At 39.2% G+C, this 24218-nt stretch overlaps 1 protein-coding gene across 1 annotated transcript; it reads left to right on the top strand.

Annotated features, from left to right (window-relative positions):
- Nucleotides 1–12677: 12677 nt before the first annotated feature.
- LOC125484576 (rho guanine nucleotide exchange factor 37-like) lies at nt 12678–20112 on the top strand. Its single transcript, XM_048603949.1, has 4 exons — nt 12678–12695; nt 12825–12929; nt 19544–19657; nt 19750–20112. The coding sequence occupies exons 1-4, from the start codon at nt 12678–12680 to the stop codon at nt 20110–20112; spliced, it is 600 nt and encodes a 199-aa protein (XP_048459906.1).
- The last annotated feature ends 4106 nt before the right edge of the window (nt 20113–24218 follow it).

Below are 24218 nucleotides of genomic sequence, written 5' to 3'. Positions count from 1 at the left end.
TGTCTGAACCCTTTTGGCCAATGGCCTTAAAGCGGCCACTCATGATATCAGATGACCATTGTCCTTTTACCTGCCTTCATCTGAGAGTCAGTTTACCATTCTTGCTAAGAACAAACTGCTGTTTGCAGGCCTCCAGTCCGAAAAATAACCCCCCACCATTATTTGCTATTTCCTGCCATTAAGTCAATTATGTATCCAATTGGCAAGCTCACCCTGAATCTATTAATTAGTCCATCATGCAGACCCTTGTCAAAGGCTTTACTAAATTCCAAATAAACAACATCTACTGCTCTGCCATCATCAATCTTTTTGGTAACTCCCTCAAAACACTCAATCAAGTTTGGAAGACACAATTTTCCTTGCACAAAATCATGCTGACTACCCCTAATCAATTTTTGCCTCTCTAAATGTCCATAAATCCTATCTTTTATAAACACCTCCAACAATTTACCCACAACCGAAGTCAGACTCATAGGTCTATAGTTCCCTGGTTTCACCTTACAACCTTTCTTAAACAAAGGTACCACATTAGCCACCCTCCAGTCATCAGGCACTTCACCCATAGTTATAAATGATGCCAATATTTCTGCAAGAGATCTCACAATTTCCTCCCTTACTTCCCACAATGTTCTGGGATGCATTAGATAAGGTCCTGGAGATTTATCCACTTTCAAATTCTTTAAGATCTCCCAAACATTCTCTTCGGTAATGTGAATTGTTTTTAAAACATTGAAGTTTATTTCTCTGTATTCATTAGACTCCATTTCTTTCTCCACAGTAAAAACTGACACAAAATATTCATTTAGTATCTCTCCCATCTCCTCGGCTTCAACAAAAAGATGACCTCTTTGATGTTTAAGAGACCTTCCTTCTCTCAAGTTACCCCCTTGCTCTTAATGCATTTCTTTGGATTTCTCATGGATCTCTTTGGATTATCCATAAACTTATCTGTCAATGCTATCTCATATCCCCTCTTTGCCTTCCTGATTTTTTTCTTAAGATTGCTCCTACACTATTTATATTGATTAAGAGATTCAATTGAACCAAGTTTTCTATATCTAAAATAAGATTCTCTTTCATGCTTGACTAGAACCTCAAGGTCTTTATTCATCCATTGTTCCTTAATCTTACGAGGCTTACCCTTCACTCTAACAGAAACAAAATGCCTCTGAACTCTTGTCATCACACTCTTGAATGCATCCTAGTTGTCAGACATCCTTTTACCTGTGAACTGTTTACTCCAATCAACTTTTGAAAGTTCTTGTCTCATACCATTAAAATTGGATGAGAATATAGAAGTCATGGTTACTAAGTTTGCAGACGAGACCAAAATTGGTAGTTTTGTAGACAGTGAAGGTTTTCTAAGATTACAAAGTGATCCTGATCAAATGGGTCAATGGGCTGAAAAATGGCAGATGGAGTTCAATCTGAATAAATGCGAGATATTGCATTTTGGCACAACAAACAAGGGTAGGGCTTATACATTTAACGATAGAGCCTTGGGTAGTGTTGCAGAACAGAGGGACCTACGGGTGCAAGTACATAATTCTTTGAAGTTTGCATCACATATAGACTTGGTGGTTAAAAAAGTCATTTGGCATGCTTGCCTTCATTGCTCTGTCCTTTGAGTATAGGAGTTGGGAAGTTATGTTGAAATTGTACAGGACATTGATGAGGCCTAATCTGGAATACTGTGTCCAGTTCTGGTTGCCCAGTTATTGGAAGGATATTATCAAGCTGGAGGGGATTCAGAAGTGATTTACCAGGATGTTGCTGGTAGGGAAGGTTTGAGTTTTAAAGAAGGGATGGATAGGCTGGGACTTTTCTCACTGGAGAATAGGAGGTTGAGAGGTGACCTGATTGAAGTTTATAAAATAATGAGAGATATGGATGGAATTAATGGTAGTTGTCCTTTCCCTAGGATGGGGGATTTCAACACTAGGGGGTGCATTTTTAAGCTGAGAGGAGAGAGATTTTAAAAAAGACATGAGGCAATTTTTTTTTTTACACACAGGGTGGTTTGCATGTGGAATGAACTTCCCAAGGACGTGGTGGATGTGGGTACAGTTACAATGTTTAAAAGACATTTGGATAAGTACATGAATGGAAAGGTTTGGAGGGATATTGGCCTGGAGCAGGGACTAGTTCAGTTTGGGGATTATGTTCGGCATGGACTGGTTGAACTGAAGTGTCTGTTTCTGCGCTGTATGACTCTATGACTGTATAACAAATATTTATTTTCAAAAACAATGCACTGATAATTGGGTGCATTTGATGACATAAATTATTGATTCTAGTTCAATGGGTATCATGATCTCTGTGTTTTTAGTATTTCCTTCCTTTGTCTTCGTATCCTAGAATTTTGGAAAATAATAGCTGTTAAATGAAATCTCATGCTACACAGTAAATACTACAAAGAAATCAATTTTTAAGGGACCCCATATCCAACATAAATACTGCAAGTATACTGCAGGACGGTTTTACTAAACTATTGCAGAAGGATGTGTCCCTATTGTGACATCACCACAATAAAAATGAGACAAATACACGTAGTCATTTTCAAATATAGTAGCTATGTTTAGCAATACATTGAAATTATTTCTAAGAACCATATTATTTATCAGTTCTGAGGTAGGGTCACCGGACCCGAAATGTTAACTCTGCTTTTTCCTTCACCGATGCTGCCAGACCTGCTGAGCTTTTCCAGCAACTTTGTTTCTGTTCCTGATTTACAGCATCCACAGTTCTTTCGGTTTTTATCATTCATCTGTATTTTCTGGAGGAATAGTTGACAAGTACTTCTGTAAACTTGGACAAGGCACTAAAATAATTAGTGCTACACCTGCCCCCATCCCTCCTCCCTCACCCCCATCCCAGGCCCCAAGAAGACTTTCCACATCAAGCAGATGTTCACCTGCACATCTGCCAATGTGGTATACTGCATCCGCTGTACCCGGTGTGGCTTCCTCTACATCGGGGAAACCAAGCGGAGGCTCGGGGACCGCTTTGCAGAACACCTACGCTCGGTTCGCAATAAACAACTGCACCTCCCAGTCGCGAACCATTTCAACTCCCCCTCCCATTCCTCAGACGACATGTCCATCCTGGGCCTCCTGCAGTGCCACAACGATGCCACCCAAAGGTTGCAGGAACAGCAACTCATATTCCGCTTGGGAACCCTGCAGCCCAATGGTATCAATGTGGATTTCACAAGTTTCAAAATCTCCCCTCCCCCTACCGCATCCCAAAACCAGTCCAGCTCGTCCCTGCCTCCCTAACCTGTTCTTCCTCCCACCTATCCCCTCCTCCCACCTCAAGCCGCACCTCCATCTCCTACCGACCAACCTCATCCCGCCCCCTTGACCTGTCCGTCCTCCCTGGACTGACCTATCCCCTTCCTAACTCCCTACCTACACTCACCTTTCCTGGCCCCATCCCCGCCTCTTCGACCTGTTTGTTTCCTCTCCACCTATCCTCTCCTCTATCCCTCTTCTATCTGCCTCCCACTCTCTCCCTATTTATTTCAAAACCCCCTTCCCCTCCCCCTTTTCTGATGAAGGGTCTAGGCCCGAAACGTCAGCCTCTCTGCTCCTATGATGCTGCTTGGCCTGCTGTGTTCATCCAGCCCTGCACCTTGTTGTCTCGGATTCTCCAGCATCTGCAGTTCCTACTATCTCTTAAAAGAAGAAATGTTTGTTTTCTAAAAGAACTTCAGGCTGAAACTTTTTGTTTTAGCTCAGTGTCAGTTTCACCGACTTTCATGGATTATTGTTGCGAGGGATTATGGAGCCCATGGGTCTGTGTCCTGTACATGCCTGGGTTTGTGTATAATTTTGTCCTCTAAAGGGCCTTATATCAGTTGATCTTGTAGCTACCTCTCTCACAGGTCATAATACTTACTGTGCCCACTCCAGCTATGGTCATGGCCATATTTTGTTCCCATGATGCAACTTTGATTTCCAGCACAATGGAGGATGACAGTGAGTAGTCTTTGGGCAATGGTTTCCAGCCTCTGGTTTTATGTGTTTGTGAGGCCCCAAACATTCAAATCCCCTTCTTGATCGTCCTTCCCATGACAAAGAGTGTGCCTTTTAATGTTTTTGCTTTTTAAACTTGTGGACTGAAATGAAAAAGAAGTGTTTTGCAAAGATTGCTGTTTTGAAATGCATATAACCTGACATCCATGGCAAGCATTGCATAAACAGCTGCTTCAACAAGCAATCATTAAAGTTTAGGTTGCAGACAAACTGGAACCGAGTGGTTCTGTATTGAGATGGAGGTTGATTGGTGTATGGACTAGTGAACAGTGCCTACCAAAAACTGAGAGATTGGTTCTTAGGTAATTGAACAGCTTGGGGTTAGAAACAAGACACAGATAAATGATCAGATCTCCACTAGCTCAGGAATGTACTGTATGTTCTCAGCAGTCAAAACTTACTTAGCAGTTGCTATAAGTTGTGACTTTTCAAGTGATAAGTCAGAGATATATTCAATAGTTCCAATTGCAGATGATGATATTAACAGACAAAGCATCAAAGGGAGTACAGGTACTTTTGAAAAATGTCCTAATAGATTTTGGTAATTACTTCAATTTAAGAACAAATAAAGTTCTTGAACAAGCAAGATTTAACAGAAGACTTCAGCTTCCAGGAGAATCCATAGACAATTTCATGAATTATCTCTACTGATTAGTGAAATAATGAATATGGAGCTTTGTAATTAGAATTTATTAGAGACGGAATTGTTGTTGGAATTCTTGATGGAACCTTGTTAGTTTTCTAATAAACCACGGAAGATTTAATTTTGGAGAAAAATTTTCAAGCTGAGCTTGAAACCAGAAAAACTTTCAAAACAAATCCTGAGAGGAGAGCAACACCACTAATTCATGGCCAAAATAATAAAGTAACCTTATAGGGTATGGACAAGGTAATACAGAGAACAAGCAACATGTGTTTGACTAAAAACCATTGTCCACCCTATGGGACAGCAAAGCACAATGTCCAGCTATCACAATAGAATGGTACATTTGCAACACTGTAGTCACTTCCAGAAGATGTGTAGCAGTATAACATAGTTTCAGAACAGCAGAAATACACTCATAGAAGTCTATGCCCCACCAATTTTAAAAGATAACTACATTTAACAAGGTACCTCCATTGAGAAAAAAAACAAACCTGAGGCATTCCTATGGGAAGCACATATTCCAGAAAAGACAAAAAATATCTATATTATCGAACATCATCTTGATTACATGCTTGATACAGGAAAATGCATCACTGTCTTGTCAGAACAGTTATGATGGCGGAAGCAGCAGAAAAAGCTACACCCTACGAACATAAGAATACATAGTGCAACTGAAACAGCTGTCAGAAGCTCAGGAAGGCCACAACCACCATTATAATGCAATGCGCACAAGAAAGTTGATAATGCGTGCATTTTTCATAGTAAATCAGCTTTAGTTTTGAACTTGTTCGCGTCTGTTGCCCTGAGCTTCATCAAAAGAATTGGAAGAGCTCAACAACCTCCTAGAGGACAAACGGTCCAGAAGAAAACAGCTGTCCAAGCACTGGTCCATGAACAAAACCATTATTGACCAATGAGTCAATGGACAACTGGTGGAAGACTTTATTAGGCTTCCCAAAACCAAACAGAAGAAAGAGCCAAATGACATAAGAGAGCTGTTTAACATTGCAAAGGTGGACGAGTCACAATTTTCACAGGACTGGTGGAAATTTTCTGTCCTCCGTGTTCAAAAATAGAAAAGTCAATTTGGTAACACAGCTAGCATTGAGTGAGCAGCAATCTTCCAATGACATGACTTAGAATCTGAGAAAGTTTACTTCACTAATTAGAATGGCAAGTACAAACATCTAGCTTGAGAAACAGTTCAAGGGAGATAACACATATGATTCCATGAGAGTCAAACAAATGTCCACCGATCCACGATATGGCCAAGAAGAGGAAACTGCTGGTGTAAGCATCGAGGCTATTGCAAATAAGAGACCATCTGTTCCAATTAGAAGTGATTACCCAATCCAGAAATTCAGGATACGACAATGAGGAAAATACTTACTTCAACAGAGCAGGTTTCATCCTGGAAGGACATTCAGGAGAATAAGTGTGCTCCTGATAAGGCAATGGACCAATAATAATGATTACAAGGTACATCATCTTCTGTAAAGGACATCTGAGGGATAAAATAGATCTTTCAGTGGAAAAATTATCCACAAAATCAGAATGAGGGTCAAAAGCTCTCAAGCAAAACACCCACACTTCTTTCAAATACAAACAGAATGTGTTCTCAGAAAATTGTGAAACATCCAAGCTGCTGCATTTGTCAAGTTAGAGATTTGGGGAGATGGGGTAGTGATAAATGTAATATGATTGTATACATGATTATACAATTGGTTAACAATGGGAAATACACTGGTGGGAGATATATAACATAATAGTTCTGAATGGATTAATGTTCATGTTATATTTGCTCCATCCATTTTACTGAAGTCACACATTGTCTTTGGTTGGGGATATGCAGTTCTATGTTAGTTGTTGGGTGGAGCAGATGTACCTGTACCAGCTCCCTAAGGTTCTAGTAATTATGCCTGAAGTAATGTAGTTGTTCTTATTACTATTATGCAATAACCTTTTTATTGTCAAAGAACCAATGCTTCTTCTGTAGAAGAGTTCTGAAGAAGGGTCACTAGACCCAAACATTAACTCTGATTTCTCTCCACAGATGCTGGAAGACCTGCTGAGATTTTCCAGCAATTTCTGTTTTTGTTTCAGATTATCAGCATCCGTAGTTCTTTCTGCATTTTCCTCTTCTGTAGATACTGTGCAGCGGTGTTCCTTTATCACTCATCACAGGAAATTTCAAAGGCAAAGCAAAGACAAATGAGGATTGGTGACAGTAAACTATTTCAAAATAACCTTTACCAGTAATGCATACCAGCAGAAGTAGCAAACATTACAAAGTACCAAGAGTGGTCATCTGAGAAAAAAAAACATCATTTTAATTAGAATGGGACAATGAACAAACAACATTCCAGAATAAAATCTCAGTACAGGACAATGCAATGGACAATGCCTTAATCCACAAGAGCAAACATGGCAACATTAAAAAGAAAAGTATGGATAAGCCAAATACATTGAGTTTGACGTGCTCTTGATCAGTTCTTAAATATTCTGCTGCAAATTTACTGTCAATTTATCGCATTACGTTTTGAGACCAGCCTATGATTGTGTATTGTGTTGTGTTCTCCTGTTTTTATTCCAATTAAGATTCTCACATATACAACCTATTTAATTATGTTTCAGAAGTTTTGCACGTAGAAATGAATAGAATGATATTTGATTCTTAGCAGTTTTTTGTTAAGTGAACCCTGCTGAATGTGATAATTAATTCATGTTAAACTTGCTTTATTTAAACATAACTTTACCTTGATGAATCTTGAAAACATTGCTCTTAACCGACTGCAAATAGACTGGCAACACTTTTGTTTGAAGTGGAAAAGAAACAATAAAATGTACACGTCAATGTCTTCTACTGACAAGGAAGGTCACTTTCAAGATCATTTTGATAAAGCACTCAGGCTTTGCACTTAGTGCTAACCTGGACCAATTTCAATGAAGTTGGCATCGGATTTCCTATCCTGTGAATCCCATCATTATTTGGTCTGGATATTCTTATAGGGTAGAGCTTATACTCCCTGGGCTATCACCATACTCTCACAGATTTTAACTTGTGATGACAAATTCATTTTACAGTCCTTCTTGGGAGTAGAGCATCAACCTTAATATTCATTAGTTTTCCTGTAGGTTAGGAGAGTTTCATTATAAATGCAAGCTACACATTCATGTCTGGCCTAAATCTGGAGGTTGACTCCTTTCTTCCACTTTCTCATCAAATTCTATCAGGAAAAATTTTAATTCTTTTTGTCATTATGTCCTTATTCAGTTTTCCCTTAAATGCATCAATGCTATTCATTTCAACTACTCCTTGGAAGTTCCGTATTTAATAATTCCCTCCTCAATTTTCTTTTGAATTTATGAGTGACTCTGTTATATTTATGACCCCTAGTTGATGTCTGTTGCAAGGAGACCAAACTTCTCAATGTTTACTCAATCAAACCCTTCCACAATTTGAAGATCGCTATCAGGTCAACGGCAGCTTTCGACTTTCTAGAGAAAAAGTAATTGAGTCTTCCTTCCTTGTTCCAGCATCATCTTCACACATCATTTTTATACCTTCTTCATAGCAATTAAATCCTTCATATAATCTGTAATGTAGAATACAAAAGCCATACAGAAATAGGTTATGATCACTGTCAAATCCCAGAATGAAATCTGGCTTGATAATTTTTTTGAAAATCCATATATGAAACATAAGCACACAAGGCTGCAGATTTGGTTTTAACTATAAAACAGAAGTTTATTGCACAAAATAGAAATAAACTAAACCAAACCAAGCATCTAATAGTAACACAGTTTGAAAGATTTCAAACACATGGTAAAACAAAATCCCATCTACTCCTAAGCTTTAAAGTTACTCAAAATCCAGAGAAAATTTTGTTCCCTGACCAATCTGAAGGTCTGACTTAACTGCTTCTTCTAAATTTCTGTCCTGTGAATTGTGAAGTCTTTTTCCTGGAATCCTCACATAACTATAACTTAGATTTTCCCAATGTTTTAATAACTAACACAGGTTGCTAGCTAAACAGTGTTAGTTTGGAAGTTTCTGAACAATCCTTTTTTCTAGGAGAGACTATACTTGCATCTGAACTTAGGTTTCTTCGAACTGAACCCAAAAAATTTTGGATTACATTTAACAAAAAAGATCATAGATTCTGCTAAAGTGAATGGATTTTTTTTTCTCTTTCTCTCCTATCATAACACTGCACAGTATAAACAAAACCTCCATTAACACACCTGGAGGTTTTGCAATAACCTGTAATCTGAAATATGAAATAATTTAAAATGTATTAAAATAATATAAAATAATGGTTCCAGAAAGACTGACCCAGTTAATTTTTAAATGTTTTCACAAAAATAAACCAATATCCTTATGCCCTTAGTTTAAAGTTGAAACTTTACAAAATTCAATATTACCTATATAAATCACTCACCTTTCATCACAATTTAAAGGGAGTTTGCTGGAAGGGCAAATAGAGATAATTTCATCAAAATCTATATTTTCAATATAAGGTGGAGAAGGAAGATAATGATAGATAATGAAAGAAAAATACAAATAATAAAAAAACAGAAAGACAGGAAAATAAAGACCTAATATTGAGTCCCAATGGGAGCCATTAAACTAGTGTCCAGGCAGAGATCAAACTATTCAGTGCTCCATAAAATGAAAATTGAGGTTTACTAACTTGCCATCCTCAAATTCTTATGGCTTGACAGTTTTCCATGAACCCAATGTGAAATGCTACCTGTACAAATGTCAGTCACATTTTGGATTGAAGCAGGCTCCAACTGGAGAATTAAAGAAACTTCTTTGGCAATAAGCTAAGGATGCCAATAAGCTAAGGGTGTCATGAAGTCAACACAGTTGGGAGATAGAGAGAGAATCCTGGGGTAGTAGAGGATGGGAACCAGCATAGATTTCCCTGTGTGGTCCAGACAAATAGAGGAGTCACAATGGCTTTTCCTCACAGATCTAGTGTAAAGATTACAGTCAGGCGCCATTGATTTCTTTGGGACTTGATCTACAAAATTGAAGTGAGACGCAATTGCTTTCAGTAGTGGACCTTTCCACCTGCTCAAAAGAATAGGTCAAAATTAAACCGTGATGGAAGACGTCAAGTTGGTGACATTGGTGGGCAAATTATTGGAAAGGGCTCTGAGAGATAGGATTTATAATTACTTGGAAAGGCACAGTTTAATTTGTGATAGCATGGATTTGTGAGGGGTAGATCATGCCTCACAAACCTTGTTGAATTCTTTGAAGAGGTGACCAAACACGTGGATGAAGGTAAAGCAGTGGATGTGGTATACATGGATTTAAGTAAGGCATTTGATAACGTTCCCCATGGTAGGCTCATGCAGAAGATAAGGAGGCATGGGATAGGGGGAAATGTGGCAGATTGGATTCAGAATTGGCTGACCCTTAGAAGACAAAGGGTGTTAGTGGATGGAAAATATTCAACATGGTGCTCAGTTACGAGTGGTGTACCACAAGGATCTGTTCTGGGTCCTTTTCTATTTGTGATTTTTGTAAATGATTTGGATGAAGGAGTGGAAGGGCGGATTAGTAAGTTCGCGAACGATACGAAGGTGGGTCGAGTTGTGGATAATGCGGAGGGCTGTTCTAGGTTACAAAGGGACATTGATAGGATGCAGAGCTGGGCTGAGAAGTGGCAGATGGGGTTTAACCCTGAAAAGTGTGAGGTGATTCATTTTGGAAGGACAATTTTGAAAGCAGAATACAGGGTTAACGGAAAGATTCTTGGCAGTGTGGAGGAGCAGAGGGATCTCGGGGTTCATGTCCACAGTTCCCTGAAAGTTGCCACCCAGGTGGATAGAGTTGTTAAGAAGGCGTATGGTGTGTTAGCTTTCATTAATAGAGGGATTGAGTTCAAGAGCCATGAAGTTATGCTCCAGCTATACAAAACCCTGGTTCAGCCACATCTGGAGTATTGTGTCCAGTTCTGGTCGCCTCATTACAAGAAAGATGTGGAAGCGTTGGAAAAGGTGCAGAGGAGATTTATCAGGATGTCGCCTGGAATGGAGGGAAGGTCTTACGAGGAAAAGTTGAGAGAGCTAGGGCTTTTCTCTTTAGAATGACGAAGGATGAGAGGTGACTTGATAGAGGTGTACAAAATGATCAGAGGTATAGATAGAGTGGACAGCCAGAGACTTTTTCCTAGGGTGGAGGTAGCTATTATGAGGGGGCATAGTTTTAAAGTGAGTGGAGACAGATATAGGGGAGACGTCAGAGGTAGGTTCTTTACTCAGACAGTGGTCGGGTCGTGGAATGCATTGCCGGAGAGGGTAGTGGAGTCGGCCTCATTAGGGGCATTTAAGCGGCTATTAGATAGGCATGTGGATGATAGTATAAGGTAGGGGTGGAGGTTAGATAGACCTTAGGATTCGGGTAAAAGTTTGGCACAACTTCGTGGGCCGAAGGGCCTGTACTGTTCTATGTCCTATGTTTTATGGTATGTGGCTTCAGCCTTCTTAACTGCTCCTAGGCAGGGTTTACAGAATACTGAATGGCCTGGACAGAGTGGATGTTGGGAAGATGTTTCCATTGGTAGGAGAGACTATGGCCCGAGGGCACAGCCTTAGAGTAAAGGGAAGACCTTTTAGAACAGAGATAAGGAGAAACGTCTTTAGCCAGAGAGTGGTGAATCTATGGAATTCACTGCCACAGAAGTCTATGGAGGCCAGGTCATTGAGTATATTTAAGATGGAGAAGATAGGTTCTTGTTATCAAGGGGATCAAGGGTTATGGGGAGAAAACAGGAGAATTGGGTTGAGGAACTTATCAGCCATGATTGAATGGCGGAGCAGACTCAATGGCCCAATTTCTGCTCCTGTGTCTTATGGTCTTATGGTTAAAAATCAATTTTTGAGGCAAGTAAAAGAGTAATAGATAATAGGAAAATACATTTTAACTTTGGTGTGAATAAATTTCTAAACAGGTCAATTAGTCCCTCTCCAGTAAATGTTACAGCGGTGATGTTGTTGCTTCTGAGTTGTTGTCCTTCATCCTCCGCAGAGGATGGAATTTTGCCCCGTTTACCTTAAAGATTGAGCTGAGAAAAACTTCATGCGACAACTTGCAGTAACTCACCTAATTTGGTATTTTGCTGCTAGTTTATTTGTTAAAGCCTATATTTTCCCTGCATATGGTGAATAGATGAAAATGAAGGGCTATCATCAGTTTGGTAGATGGAAAGCTTGATGTCAGAAAGCAATTCTTGCCATTGAGGGTGTGGAACTGCAGCAAAGCATAATTGTGACAACATCTAATGATCATACAACTTCATAACACTGCAGCAAAATTGGAAACTTATCTAAAATTTCCCTTTTTTGTCCCAGATCAGCATAGGAATTATGGCATCTCTATTGTTGATCCTTGTGAGATTAGCCAGATTAGCACAAACTTGCAACAGTATTTAAAACCTCCCCAGTTTAAAGTGTTCATATGGTCTACAAATATACAAATGATGAACAGGAAAAACACTTTGGTCCAGCCAACCTGATTCATCTAATCACAATACTTTGCTTATATCTCAAGATAACACCCTCTACACCCCAAAAATCATGTAATCTCCTAGGGAAGGGAAATTTAGAGAAGAAAGTTAGAAAATTCCACACCAAATCCATACACAAACAAAGTTAAACCAGCAGATCATTTTGGTTTCAATTATTCTATTCATTACCATCTGTTGTAAGACGTGATCTCAGCCCTAAGAAGGGCAGAGTTAAAAGGTTCGCCTTGAAACTTACACCAGGATCTTTTGATGTCACAGCATTCCTGATTGTTATGGGCTAATGAGCCTCCCTCTTTCTGGCAGACATTTGTCCCATGCTAGAATAGCAGTGGCACATCGTGGAGAAATGAAGTGCCAGAGTTGTATTTCTATTTTTGATTATACTACTGCCCTTTCACACGCAGGACAGCATGAAAATAAAAACATTCGAGATTAAGATTTATTTATGAAATGGTGGCTGTGATGGCAGTAAGTGATGGAGCACTGTTGGGGTCAATCACTTAATTAATTGGATGTTCCAAGTTGTTTGGAAGTACTTAATGTGAAACAAATAAGAAGTTTTACATTTTCACAAAGGCTCTTTCCTTATGTTACTAGGTAAAAGACAAAGATTACGACGATTCAGTGAAACTTTTCTACATAATTGAAAAAAATGTTACAACACTGAAGAAAAACACAGAGAGCTTTATAACAAATATGGAGGTAATGCAGCATAATCTGTTATACTTTATAGCTTTCTTTTATTTCTGTTTTGAATCTTTGATACTTCTATTCCCTTATAATTTAGAGATTGCATTTTATTTTGCCTGTCCTTTTATTGCTTTGCTGTTTGAGTTTTTATTTGTGCCTATTTACTTTCCCGTTTTTTAAAATTAATTTTTCATTCACTTTTGATTTTTTGCTGTTTTTTTCATTTAGAGATGAGCATTAATGTGTCAGAAAAATTCATTACACAACTAAGAATTCAGGCACTGCCTCAGTTGCCAGAAAATTTTAGATAATTGGGTCTTGTTACTTGTGCAGCTAATTTTACTTCACCCATCAACCGCTCTCATCATTATGTGTGTGCATAAGAACAAATATGGTGGGCTGACTTTGTCTATCAAGTCAATATGATGCATCTAGTGTGTGGGAGAAGAGAACTTTCATGTTTTCCAGTTTTGTGTGCTTGTTTGCTTCTAATTTTCAGCCTAGATTGATAGCTAGCAGCTGTGTGAAAAAGGAAGTCAAACATGTAAGTCTCTCCCAGTCAGTACACAGCTTATCCATCAGCAAGTCCTCAACTGACCTTGTATGACACAGGTAAATTTGCCCCTAATGGCACCAATTCAAAGCTTTAGAGAAACTTGGAAGTGGTTTAGCACCCATAGATGCAGTGAGCTGACCAACTGTCATGTAGATCTACGTTCATGAAACAAATTGTCAGCTATGGGCAAATAACTTGACTGTTCTATGGATACTTGGGAGAGTTGAAGGCTAAGGGAGTAAAACCTGACAAACATCTGGAGTGGAGCCTAATGACAGACAAATTTTTAAATACATCATCTTTTAGGCAACTCCTGCAACTAAAACAGTGGCAAACATAGTGGTTTACATCCTTTTGGCCTCATCTGGAAAAGTCAAGAGGTGATCCCCCTGATATTTGGAAACCCAGGGGCTCCATAAATTTTTTCCAAGCTGGCAACCTGAACCTCCAACTTTACTGCAGAGCATTAACACAACACAGTTGTTAGCAGTTATGGTAATAAGCCCAACTTGATTGGTGTTGAGAACATGTGCTATTGGCTGTCTCGAGATATGGAAGGGACAGTTAGATCACACTGTCATCTACTGTTCACTTCAAGTAGGCAGCTCCTGACAATTGACAGGATGCAGAGCTGGGCAAAGAAGTGGCGGATGGAATTCAACCCAGAAAAGTGTGAAGTGATTCATTTTGGAAGGTCAAATTTGTTAATGGCAGGATTCTTGGCAGTGTGGAGGAACAGAGGGATCTTGGGGTCCACGTCCATAGATCCCTCAAAGTTGCTATCCAAGTTGATAGGGTGTTAAGAAGGTGTATGGAGTCTTGGTTTTCATTGGCAGGGGAATTGAGTTTAAGAGCTGTGAGGTTATGCTGCAGTTCTATAAAACCCTGGTTAGGCCACACTTGGAATATTGTGTTCAGTTCTGGTCCCCTCATTATAGGAAGGATGTGGAAGCTTTAGAGAGGGTGCAGAGGAGATTTACCAGGATGCTGCCTGGACTGGAGGGCAGGTCTTATGAGGAAAGATTGAGGAAGCTAGGACTTTTTTCATTGGAGTGAAGAAGGATGAGAGGTGACTTGATGGAGGTGTACAAGATGATGAGAGGCATAGATAGAATGGATAGCCAGAGACTTTTTCCCATGGCAGAAATGACTATTACGAGGGGGCATAATTTTAAGGTGATTGGAGGAAGGTATAGGGGAGATGTCAGAGGTAGGTTCTTTATACAGAGAGTGGTGGGTGTGTGGAATGCGCTGCCAGCTGTGGTAGTGGAGTCAGATACGTTGGGGACATCTAAGCGACTCTTAGATAGGCACATGGATGATAGAAAAATGTAGGGTATGCAGGGTAGTTTTTGATCTTAGAGTTGGATAATAGGTCGGCACAACATCGTGGGCCGAAGGGCCTGTGCTGTGCTGTTCTATGTTCTCTGTTCATCATAGTCCATCTGCTCCATTGGGTGCTTGGGACCTCAGATTAACAACTGGATGCATTCCCTTGACCAGGAAAACAAATGAAAGAAGATGCCAACTCCTCAATTGACAAGTTGAAACATCAAGACTATGTGCACAAGACTGACTGATCATTCATGATAAGAGATATCTTTAACAAGAAAACTCTGAATGCATGAAGAGCTGTTTAGGAGAAAGTCCGCCATACTGCTAGGTATTCTGCTAAAAACTACTGGTTACAATTCTTTTAATACAGATAAGTCAGGAATATGTATGAAAAGATCAAAAAGCCAACAGGTTCATCAGCAAATAAAATATTTCTGTTGAAAATAAAGGAAGGCTAAGTTATCACTTGAATACCTCAAGCAAGAGAAACTGGATCTCATGCAGCATCTGCGCAGCATCTTTGTCTCTGCTAGAAAGAGGGAACATTGTTCCAGGAAATGCGTAATGCAAAGAAGGTCACCATGTATAGCCACAAGGGTGACTTCAGGAACTGGATCAACTATCAAGATATCTTTCTGTTTAGCGTTATGGGGAGTTGTTCGAATACAGATTTTAGCTAGACCCATCCACCCTGAATCCTATTATTATTTTAGAACTGGAAATCTATAAATGACATGATATTCTCTACCTAACAGCTGTAAGGAAAATGACATAAACAAAGAAGATCACTATATGTTGTCTTTATCACTTTCATCAGACTCTCCATACAGAAATCTTTGTTTCTGACCAACCCTGTAACTACTGTATTTATATGACAGGTCCAGTTCAGTTTCATGTCATAGGCAACCCCAGGATGTTTCCCAGTGGGGAATTCAGAAATGACAATACCACTGAATATCAAGGGGAGATGGTTAGAGACGTTTTTGTTGGAAATTCTCATTACCTGGCACTTGTGCAACACAAATATTACTTGCCACTTATCAGCCCAAACCTGAATGTTGTCTGGGTTTTAGTGCATATGAGCCTCTTCAGTATCTGAACAATCACAAATGGTACTGAACATTGTGTAATCATCAGTAAAAATACCTACTCTTAACTTTACGATGGAATATGATTAATGAAACAGTTGAAGAGGTGTGTCTCGGATATTTACCTCGGAAACTCCTGCAGTGATGCCCAGAACTGGGATGGTTGACTTCCGACAATCACAATTGTCTTCAATTGTGCTACATATGCATCCAACCATTGAGTATTTCCCCCGACTCCCTTGACTCCAGTTTTATTGGGGCTCCTTGATGCCACGCTCAGTCAAATGCTGCCTTGATGTCGGGGCAATCAGTCTTGCCCCATGTCTAGAGTTCAGCTGTTTTGTCCGTGTTTGGACCAAAGCTGGGATGAGGCCAGGAGCTGACTGATCCTGGCAGTATCCAAACTGAGCATCGACGAGCAGATTATTGTTAAGCAAATGCTGGTTGATAGCACAGTTACCAATCTCTTCCATCACTTTGCTGATGATTGGGACTGCCAACACTGTCAAGGAGCTGTCCGAAAAAAAACGCGTGGAACTGAAAAAAAAGTGCTAGGTATTTCAAAATTCCTGTTGACATAAGCCATTAGCAAACTTGACTTGATTTCCCTTGATTTCCCTAACTGCCGTTTTCAAAATGGGATGTCTAAGAAGTGAGCATTTTAATGAAAAGTTAAAGCTGCTTATTGAGTGGAAATGCCTACTGGGGTGAGGGGGTGGGGGTTAATTCTTAACAAAATTGACCACCTTGGCACAGACTTTGCCTCACCCCAACCCCAAGCCTACCATTGTACTGTGGGTAAAATCAGTTTGCAACAAAGAACATGTTGAAATACAGAAAATGACCACAATACTGGTTATGTAGAAAAAAAAGTAGACTTGTACAGACACCAGAACAGACAAATTGAAGTTAAGTAAAATGAGAGGTGAAAAATATCAACAATTTACAATATTCTTTAGGTATTTATTTATAAATACTGCTGGGATGCTTACATCTTTATTATGGTTTTATTTCATTATTATATCCTTGTTAGACCAATGAAGCACAGCCACTGGATAGATATTTGGAGCCTTTGCATGTTTACAGTAAATAGTTGTATTGCTTAAATATATGAATTACACATACATTAGTTTTCCACCAATAACTTCTGGGTCTTATGATCTTTTGCCTGTTAGATTATCTGTTTGTTTAACCAAATATTTTTGTGAATAATATAAAATGGAACATTTATCTAGAAGATATAAATCATTCTATTGAAAAGAACTTATTCAAAATAGGAAATGTAATTACCAAATCCTACATATATCTGAGGTAATTGTGTATCTTCTAACTCCATTATCATTATCACAAATTTAGAAGTCACTCTTGACATATGATAGACAGCCTCAACTAAAATGTTCTATTTCTGTGGTAGCCTTTACAAAATGAATATTCACCATTTGATGCCAACATTCTGAAATTTGTTTCAGCCTTGGAAAACTAATTCTGTTTTTCACTTTGTTTCATGTGCTTTTGTCTATTTTTGGGGGTTTGGGTTGGCGAAGGGGCACAGGGTAATTTACAGAGTAAACTATTTAGGAGTGATACTTATAAGAATATTGTTGCAATGCTGCACAAAAGTATGTACCTACATTGTTTAAATTATCTCTCTATGCCACATATACCACAACTGCTGGTTTATATAGCTCAGAAGGAAATCTTGGAAAAGATACTGCCAATATCAATTTTTGTCAAAGGAGACAGTTATTGGGAATGGGGGAATTACAAACACTATGATCCCGCCTCCATTCTGAGGGAACCCACCTGCCCTATTTACATTGTCAGTGAGGTGGATATGGGCAACAGATAGGCCCACCACTTCTGCAGACAGAATCAAACAGGCAACAGTGGTGGGCAGATGAGAAGACCAGTTGATTAGAAGGCTCACCTATGTTTACTGAGATATTAGCCCAGTTGTAATGATCACTGTATAGTCCTCCATCTCTCATCCTCATGCCTCTCATATATTTCATACCCACTCAAATCTCCACTGCCTCCCTCCATGGCTGTTCACATCCCCGATGCGGCTTCCATTCTTCCAATACAATGTTTTGTATTATCTATTATGTTCAGAAACAGTGGAGCCATTGGCAAGTCTTTGTAAGTCTCATGAAACTGACAGCATAAGTGGGGCATTGAGGAGTTCTTTTCAAAAGAACTGGTCATTTTTCAACCTCATAAAAATGTCAAGCACATGTAGCTATTTGTAGTGTCATTGACGAGAAAATTTTAATCCACTTCACTCCTCTTAATCTTATGTAAATAAACATACAGACATTGTAAAACCTCTTCAAGAAAAGAACAAGTTATAACAATGTAATATAGATGTCAGCTAAATTAATCTAGCAATCCTCATGCTCATTCAAGCATTCATAATGAGGGCATCTGGCAAAACAGATGTTTGACTATCAGTTCAAACTGCTTCTGAAGGCCTTGTGATGAATTTTGGGTCAAGTTTCAAGGATGGCTAATGAATTTAGCCTTTGAGGCAATGCTGGCACAGCTTGCAGGAGAGTACCAGTTTTGTTTGATTGAAATTTTAATTACTATATACTAATTTGATCTTCAAACATGGGTTTATCTAATGTCTGTGTGTTTATTTAAACAACATTAAAAGGTGTGAAGTGGATTGAAGCATAATAGCTGTGTGTAATTTACAGCTTTGTAAAAAGTAAGAATGGCAATGTTTCTCAAAAGGAGTGGCTTTTTTACTTTAATATTGACTTAAGACTACGGACACCCTGGTTCATGACTTCTCCAAGGTTTGAAAAACAGTATCTCTGAACAAACTCCATCAAAATTGTATAGCGACATGGTGAGGGGAAGTGTTGAAATCACCACTACCACAACGAAGCTAGCAAGAATGGGATAATTGTACGCTGGCTTGCTATGTGCACCTTTACCCCTGTGCTGGCACAAATTGCGAGAAACAGAATCCCAGAATTGTGTTTCACACAATATTTTTAAAGGCCTCCTGATTCTTTTCAAGCTCCTCGATAATCCAGACTTAGCCAGGTTAGGAACTTACTCTGACATTATATCATGTATAAAATGGTATCTAAAGACTGAGCAATTGAATGAAATATTTACATGTAAAAAAACATTAATTCATCACTTAAAATCATCTAGAGTAAGGCTGAGAACTGTGACAATGCAGGAACATTAAAATTAACATATGGCAAAATGTACACCATCAGGTAATGTACAAACTCAGAGGTATTGCTTTTAACAGAGGCTATGAGTTCATTGAAGGATTGATTTTTGTTTTTACTGATGGCACTGATTTTAACCTTTCATTTTTGGTATCGCTCTGTCAAACATGTCTTCATCCTGAGTTAGAAGTAGGATGTTAAAGGAAAAAAATCTATTTGAGTCCTATATCCAATTTCTGGAAAACCAAAGTTAAATTTAAGGTTTCAAGATGAACAAACAGTTACTGCACAAAAAATGGCTGGCCTTAGATATATTTAGCATGCTTTATAAAGCTGATATGATATATTTGCTAAGTATACTAATGTTTAAGAATCATGCATCCATTATACATTGAAATGCAGTTACATCTGGCACTGTTCTGCCTTTTAATTGTATGGTCTCTAATTTTGGCTCAGCATTTTCAAAACTTAAGGTCTTACCATTATGTACCCAATTTGGTGGAAGAACATACTACCATCTGCTATCAAGAATTTATACAGATACTCCATCAGATGATAATTCCTGAATTTGTAAGTAAAGGCACTGTATTGACATACATTTAGTAACCGTTAGAGATTTAATTTTACGTGTGCTTTATATTAAATGCTTTTGTTTCAAACAGAAACGAAGACTGAACTCAATCATTTATGAACCGCTATGTGCCCTCTCAAATTTGTTCAGCAGCCCACAGCAGCTCGTCAAAAAACATAATGATAAATTCTTAGATTATGAAAAAATTCAAGAGAAAATAAAGGAAGAAGGCAATGCATCTTACGAAGAGAAGGCTGCTGTAGAGACATACAAAGCACTGCATTCTTTATTACTTACCGAGCTCCCTAAATTTAACAGCATTGTACTACAGCTACATGCACAGATTCTTCAAGCAGTTATGACCATTCATCGTGACTTAGCCAACAATGTGCTTCAATTCATGAGCCAGCATCTGCATGAGGTAATATTTCAGCATACTTTGTTACTTGGATGAGAGGGATTGAATGATGAATTTAGTAACAATTTTGTATTTTTCCTGTCTGGTTACTGGATACAAATTTAGCCAAGATTTGTGGAAAATATTAGTTCTTCTTTGAAGATATTTTTATCTGACAGGGTTGCAGATCACTGAAAATGCACCAGTCTCCCTCCGTTAGTTCCATTACACTCCAAAAACATTTCCATGCTCAGGGAAGCAACAGCACTCTAGGCCATGAAATGAACATTTATAAATGTGTCATCACATTACCAGAATTGGTTGCAGAAGATTAAGCAGGGAAGGTTTGTGTTACAAAGCTGAGCCCAATGTCATCAGCACCTGGTTTACAAATGGAATCTCTAAAGCACAGGATTTTTCTCAGAGACAAGAGAAAATTTGAAACCAGAAAATTGTCTGTAAAGTCTGAAGAGGAAAGGATTTTGTATAATTGTGATGGAGATCATAGTTGAGTTGAGCATACATCATAAATTGGCATCAGTGACACAATTATTATAAAGTTATGAACTGTATAGTTTAATTCAGAAAGGACATAAGAGACATAATGTGAAAAAAGGTAAGAAACACTGAGACCAAGCTGAGTGTGTTATTGGTGCACAGAAGAGAAAACCTTCCTATTGCATCTGCTCGATGATCCAGCTGCACAGGGGAGAAGGAAGAAGAGTGGAAGGGCAGTAATGATAGGGGATTCTTTATTTAGGCAAATAATCAGGCATTTCTGTGGTGTTCAACATGATGGCATGTTGCCTTCCTGCTGCTAGGATCTAATTATCATAGAGGAGCTACAGGACATTCTTCTGGGAGAAGGGGATCAGCTTGAGGTCATGGTCCACATTGCTACTAATGACAGGTAAGAAAGAGGGAATGGTCCTGCAAACAGAATTGATGGAACTAGGTAGAAGATTAGCAAGGAGGACCTCAAATATAGTAATCTTCAGATTATCCCCAGTGCCACGTGCAGGTGTGTACAGAAGTATGAAGATAAGACAAATTAATAACTAGCTGGATACATGGTGCAGGAGGGAGGACATTGGGTTCCTGGAACTCTGGGACTGGCTGCCAGGGAAATGACACTTGTACACGCCAAATGAGTTGCAGCTGAAAAAAGCTGTGACCAGGCTCTTTGTGAAGTATTTGATGGTGCTGTTGGGGAGAATTTAAACTAATTCATCATGGGTGTATGCACCAGAGAGAACATCAGAGAATAGTACCTGGGTGCAGAAAATGGCAGGAGAGGCAGACAGCAGTACAATATAGAGTAGCACATTATTTGTGGAGCAAGAGTATGTGAGAAAGGAATAAAGTTTAAATTAGGATAACACTGCATGTATGTGATTGTATAGAGAATGGTTAATAAGATTTGGGAGTTGCAGGCACAGACTACCATTTGTAGTTTGATGGTTTTGTGATAATGAAGACCTCGTTCAAAGAAGGGCAGGATTATGTTTTAAATATTCCTGATTACAAGGTGTTCAGAAAAGATAGGAAAGGCAAAAAAGAAAAGGTAGCTGTAGTGATTGTAACGTGGTCAGCCAGGTAGACCTCGTATGAGTTCTCTGATTGGGGCTGTTAACCTGGTCCAATCAGGAAGCCCAGGTTGACAGATATAAACAGGAATGTCAGAGATTTTGCTCACTCAGAGCTGGCTTTGAGGAAGTTGCACTAGTATCCAGAGCTTTGCATATGTAAATAAAGGGTGAATTGCTTACAGGATACTAGTCACTGTGGAGTTAGTTCAGTAGCATTTTTGTAATAAGAACTTTATAGTAATGGAGAAAGACCATGTTCCGGGGGTTTGAAGGACAAATTTGATTTGGCTCAAGCTAAGGAGCAAAAGGAGTGCAATTAGTTTGCTCATGTGTAATCTATAGACCACCAACCAGCAGGTAGCATGTAGAAGAACAAATATTGAAGGAAGTTACGGAGAGAAGTAATCATTATAGACTAGTTATGATGGGGAGCTTTTACTACCTGAATGTAGACTGGAATTGTAGTCATATTACGGGAGGGGAGGGACAAGGTTCTTAGATTGTGCTCAGGAGAATTTCTTCCAGTGCTTGGTCCAACAAGAAAAGAGGTATTGCTAGACCTGGTTCTTGAAAATGAGATGGACCAAGTAGATCAAACATCAACAGGGATATTTTTAGAAATGGTGATCTTGTAGGTCTAGGATAAAGGCAGAGAAGGACTACAGACAAACAAGAATAATAATAATCAATTAGGGGAGAATCGATATTAATGAGACAATATCAAACCTGTACTCAGTTGGGTAGTCTGAAACAAAGAGCTCCCTGAATGACAAAGAAGATAAAAATTAAGTGCAAGAATAAAAAGTATGCTAATGACAGGTATTAGACTGAAAGTACAGTTGACAACCAAGCTGAATACAGGAGGTTCAGTAGGGAGGTGAGGATGAAAAAGAAGCAAAATCTCCTGTAGATACATGAACAGTGAAAAGAGGACTGGGGCCAATTAGGGACAAAAGGGGGGATTGACACATGAGGGATAGCTGTGATGATAGATAAATGCTTTACATCAGTCTTTATCTATGAAATAAAGATACTGCTCATTCCAGAGTTACAGAGGAAGAAACTCAGTCGCTAGAAGGGTTTAAAATTGACACTGAGGAAGTAATGGATAAAGTCTTGGTCCTTAAATTTGATAAAGCACCGGGATCGGATGAGGTGTATTCAGGTTATTGATGGCAGTTAGAGTAGAAATTGAAATGGCACTATCAATTATCTTTCAATTTTCTCTGTATTTGGGGTGTTGCTGAAGAACTGAAGATTTGCAAACATTACACCCTTGATCGAAAAAGATTGCAATTGACCAAGACCTTCGTATCCTCACAAGCCACTAGAGAAGTCCTGGAGGACTGGCGAGTAGCTAATGTTGTTCCTCTGTTCAAGAAGGAAAATATGGATAATCCAGGAAACTATAGACCAGTAAATCTCACAAAGGTGGTTGGGAAGCAACTGGAGAGAATTCTTAGGGATAGGATTTACACACATTTGGAAAAGCATGGCCAAATTAGGGACAGTCAGCATGGCTTTGTGCACGGCAGGTCATGTTTTACTAATGTGATTGAATTTTGCGAGGAGATGATGAAGGTGATCAATGAGGGTAGAGCAGTGTGGATGTTGACTACATGGATTTTAGTAAGGCTTTCAATATGGTCCCTCATAGTAGGCTCATTTAGAAGATTAAGATGCATGGAATACATGGTAATTGGCTGTGTGGATTCAGAATTAGTTTGCCTATAGAAGGCAGACTGTAGCGGTGGAAGGGTATTTTTCTGGCTGGAGGTCCGTGACTAGTGGTGTTCCGCAGGAATCCATATTGGGACCTCTGCTGTTTGTGATATATATAAATGACTTGGATGAAAATGTAGATGGGTGGGTTAGTAAGTTTGCAGATGATTCAAAGATCGATGGAGTTGTAGATAGTGTAGAAGGTTATCAAAGAATACAACAGGATGTAGATCAGTTGTAGTTATGGGCAGAGAAATGGCAGACGGAGTTAAATCCAGATAAGTGTGAGGTGCTGCCAGCACCCCCATCCCTTCAATCAGAGATAAACATGCTGCTTCCCGTTAACAGTGACAGAATTTGCCTCTGCACTGGTGTAGGTGGGCAGTCTTTGGTGGCCTGTGATCAGCTCCAAAAGCTCGAGGGTGTTGACCACACTTGAGCAATCAGAATTCGGGAATGAGCAGCCGGCCTCAAGTCCTGCTGAATCTACGGGGATAACATATAGGGACAACAAGAAAAGGAAGAGATAGAATTTGTAGTTGCTCAGGGATAATCACTTGGGTGTTTAACACTGAAAAACTGTTGATTTTACATTATATGCTTATGTATTGCAAACTTTGGGCAATATTTACTAATCTCATGGAAATAGGGAGGAGGTAAAACAGGGTGAGCCTGTATGGGGCCAACTAACTTATGGCATCATGCCACTAATCAATTTTACAAGATGCAAGAAGCAGGACAGAGATAGTAGGAACTGCAGATGCTGGAGAATCCAAGACAACAAGGTGCAGAGCTGGATGAACACAGCAGGCCAAGCAGCATCATAGGAGCAGGAAGGCTGACATTTCGGTC

Source organism: Rhincodon typus, chromosome 12 (assembly GCF_021869965.1).
Source record: "Rhincodon typus isolate 14 chromosome 12, sRhiTyp1.1, whole genome shotgun sequence".
Lineage (NCBI taxonomy): Eukaryota > Metazoa > Chordata > Chondrichthyes > Orectolobiformes > Rhincodontidae > Rhincodon > Rhincodon typus.
Note: the sequence above shows the minus strand (reverse complement) of the source record. Positions and strands in the feature narration are given on the sequence as shown.

What these genes read in the sequence shown, in the direction of transcription:
- LOC125484576 (XM_048603949.1), top strand. An exon ending in GCTTTATAACAAATATGGAG is followed by an intron (nt 12,930 to 19,543) that starts GTAATGCAGCAT and finishes ATTTTGGCTCAG; the next exon opens with CATTTTCAAAACTTAAGGTC. An exon ending in AGATGATAATTCCTGAATTT is followed by an intron (nt 19,658 to 19,749) that starts GTAAGTAAAGGC and finishes TGTTTCAAACAG; the next exon opens with AAACGAAGACTGAACTCAAT.